This window comes from Mesitornis unicolor, unplaced genomic scaffold (assembly GCF_000695765.1).
Source record: "Mesitornis unicolor isolate BGI_N332 unplaced genomic scaffold, ASM69576v1 scaffold49869, whole genome shotgun sequence".
Lineage (NCBI taxonomy): Eukaryota > Metazoa > Chordata > Aves > Mesitornithiformes > Mesitornithidae > Mesitornis > Mesitornis unicolor.
Genome location: NW_010207771.1, coordinates 1862 through 5299, shown reverse-complemented (window position 1 = coordinate 5299; position 3438 = coordinate 1862). Strand labels below are relative to the sequence as shown.

The 3438-nt window shown below is 43.5% G+C and overlaps 1 protein-coding gene across 1 annotated transcript in view; it reads right to left on the bottom strand.

Moving 5' to 3' along the window:
* The window catches only part of LOC104546749 (leptin receptor-like), a gene marked incomplete at its 5' end in the record, with an annotated part of 11946 nt that extends 9528 nt beyond the window's left edge, over positions 1 to 2418 (bottom strand). Inside the window, 3 exon segments of the mRNA XM_010192217.1 lie at positions 3 to 53; positions 291 to 439; positions 2219 to 2418. Coding sequence (XP_010190519.1) covers positions 3 to 53; positions 291 to 439; positions 2219 to 2418 — 400 coding nt within the window.
* Between the last annotated feature and the right edge of the window lie 1020 nt (positions 2419 to 3438).

Here is a 3438-nt window from a genome sequence, read left to right as displayed (position 1 = left end):
TGCTGAACCTTTATCACAGCTGATCTTGTCGGTGCGCTTGAAGCCTCATACAGCTGTAACAGAAGCCAAAATATTCAGAGTAAGAACAAAAGGCCGTTTCGGCATCTGGTACAGTCAAAACTCCTGAAAACTGATCCAACGAGAAAGTGGCCTCATCAGTAATATTCCTTTGCCAGATAATCCAAATGCTTATAACCGTCAGTCACTGCATGCCACAAATTCCACAAAAACCAGCTAAATGACAACACGGCAACAATTCATGCTTCAGTCTAGGTTAAAAAAGACAGTACCTCCCATGTAATTTCTTTCCTGTTCATAGCATACCGAATCTGAAATTTAAGATCATTGCTTGCAAAGAGTGGGTTTGTCCAGCTCACATTCAGCAGCCCAACATTCCTCGTGATTTCTGCTTTAACGTTGGTGGGAGGAAACAGCTTCACTGGAAAATGGAAAGGAAAAAAAATTAACTATAAGGTCTGCACTGACATTTCTCACTAAATGTCATCACCAAATCTCATCCTGGTTTACTTTCTTCTGTCCTGAAACGCGTTGTGGCCTCTGCTATCCCAAGTAAAGCTGGACTTCAATGCAAACTTAACAATTCCAATTCAGGCTGGCTCATTCACTGCAAACAAAAAGTGTTGCTGACTGAATCACAGAATATGAGTAGTTGGAAGGGACCTTAAAGCTCATCCAGTGCAACCCCTGCCAGAGCAGGATCACCCAGACCAGGTCACACAGGAACGCGCCTAGGAGGGTTTTGAATGTCTCCAGAGAAGGAGACTCCACAACCTCTCTGGGCAGCCTGGGCCATGCTCTGGCACCCTTACAGTAAAAAAGTTTTTCCTCATGTTCAGACTGCACCTCCTATGCTCCAGCTTGCTCCCCTTGTCCTGTCATTGGCTGTCACTGAGAAAAGCCTGGCTCCTTCCTGCGGACACTCATCCCTTACAAAATCATAAACATGAATGAGGTCACCAAGCTAAAGAGACCCAGCTCCCTCGACCACTCCTCATAAGGGAGATGCTCCATTCCCTCCATCATCTTTGTGGCTCTGCTGGACTCTTTCAAGCAGCTCCTGTCCTTCTTGAACTGAGGGGCCCAGAACTGAACACAATATTCCAGATGTGGTCTCACCAGGGCAGAGTAGAGGGGCAGGAGAACCTCTCTGACCTACAGCCACAGCCCTTCTGATACACCCCAGGATGGCATTGACCTTCTTGGCCGCAAGGGCACAGTGCTGGCTCATGGTCATCCTGCTGGCCACCAGGACCCCCAGGTCCTTTTCTGCCTGGCAGCTTTAGTAGTAGTATTACTACTACTACTACTATCAATACTAATACTACTACTACTAATAATAATTCCCATACCTCATTTAGCTGTAACACACTGAACTTTACCCTTTCCTTCCTGTAACATTCATTTTTGCTGACTCTACTGAAACTTAGAAATGCACAGGATAATTTGGTTTAATTTATGTTCTCTGTAGGCATGCTTCCCCACACACGTAACAGATGTATTTTATTATTCTGCTTTATTTCATGCAGTGTTTCTGTGGTCTCGCTGCCATGTTTTCCCTCTACATATGTTCACGTTTGTGTCCAAAAAACACACAGTCCAATGAATGCTCTGAGTCATAGACCAGATAAGTTGTGCTTTGCACATTTTGCAGTGTTTGAAAACACTCGAGCACTGTTCCTGCCTCTTGCTTTTAGACAAATTTAAATAAAATTTTAATTTTATATGAGTTTTTTGTCACAAAAGGAACTTTGCAAAAGCATGCAAGAGCATGAACAGTCCCTGACTGTAAACTAACATGTAACTGTGCAAGCACTACATAGTGCTACACTGCATCAAAATATAAACTTACACTTAAAACAGAAAAATCAGATAACCAAGAACCTTAAAAATGAGACTGCCTTTTTAAAATATAATACTTGCATTTTCTGTAGATGTCTTTGCAAAACACCCAAGAGGATAAACACACAAAACGATACTTCAGTTTATAGGTATTAGCTGCAGTTACACTTTGCTCCTGTGCCAAGCAAAATGTATGGAAATTACATTTAATCCAGTGTCTTTTAGAAGACAGTATCAAAGCTCTTACGTTTTTCTTTTCTTTCCATAACCTAATTTAAAATGTCATGAAGAAGTACTTTACCTACAGCACCTAAGGAACAAAATCCAAGGTCTCAAGTGAAGAAACACCTTGACCTACCCACATCTGCTGGAACGACACACGTTGGTGTGGATTCAAGCATTCCCAGGACGTGCTTGAACTCTACCCACATGGTGTATCCAGATAAAAGGAAAATAGGCTGAAACGTGCACTCGTAAGAATGATTCCTCTGCAATCGGCATTCTTTCACCTCTGATCTTGGAGAAGTACTTGGAAAGTCCGAACAATAGATTTTGCTCCTGAAAAGAGAGGGGAAAAAAAAAATCAGTTAATAACATTGCCACTATGGGCTGCTCAAGGCATCAGTAAAATAGAACTCTGAAGGCAATTAAAACAAATGGTGTCACTGGAGCCATCTGGGGTTTCTTGATGATTATTTGGACAGATCTTGAACTTGAGTCTGTACCGAATGGATAAATAACCCTGCAGTGTTTGTTACTCCTCAAAGCTTTGGCTCTTAGCCTGAAAAAGCAGGGCACAAGGGCTCTCCCCAGCACACAATCTTTTGACAAGAGACTAACAACATGAAGAAACAGGTACGACAGGAGTAGGCATCTCCAAATACTCATCAATCAGGTTACTTGAGCGGTATGCATAGCAAAAAACACGGCAAGGCAGATCTCCAGCCAAGAATTTACTCCAGCCTGAAATATGACTTTGAAAACACCACCTGGATTCCAGGGGAAAGCTGCCACAGAGACCAATGGGAGACGTACAGTGAAGCCTCCAGGAGATGGAAATCTCACAAAAATACCAATTGTGAAGGGCGGCATTACAATCCCACATAGTGTCAGTACCGCGTCTGGCAACAGAAGAGAGGAGACCTGGACTCTGGATATCTCACCAGTGATGGAAAGCAAATTTTTCACATTTCTCCTAATTCCTCCTAAGCTCATGCATGGCTCAGACGTGCGGTAAGCGAGGCCAGAGAGGGGCTTGGTTATTCCACTGAACCACAAACACTACACTTAGCTGGATCTCTCTTCCTTTCAACACTGATTAAACACCGCGGTGCCTCATGATTTGAAGGCTGAGCCGAGCACTCTCTGCTCTCACAGGATGAGCCTTTCAGCACTGTTTCTGTTGGCAGCGCTGACTTCAGAGGAAGACAGAGTAACAACCGAACCGAAACACAACCCCAACAGCACGCCATAGCACCACGTTACCACAGAGATTTCATCTGTAAAATGTCATTGCAGCAACTCAAAAGAATGGTTGCGTGCTCCTGGAAAACCTGATGTGCCTGATATTGATGCAAC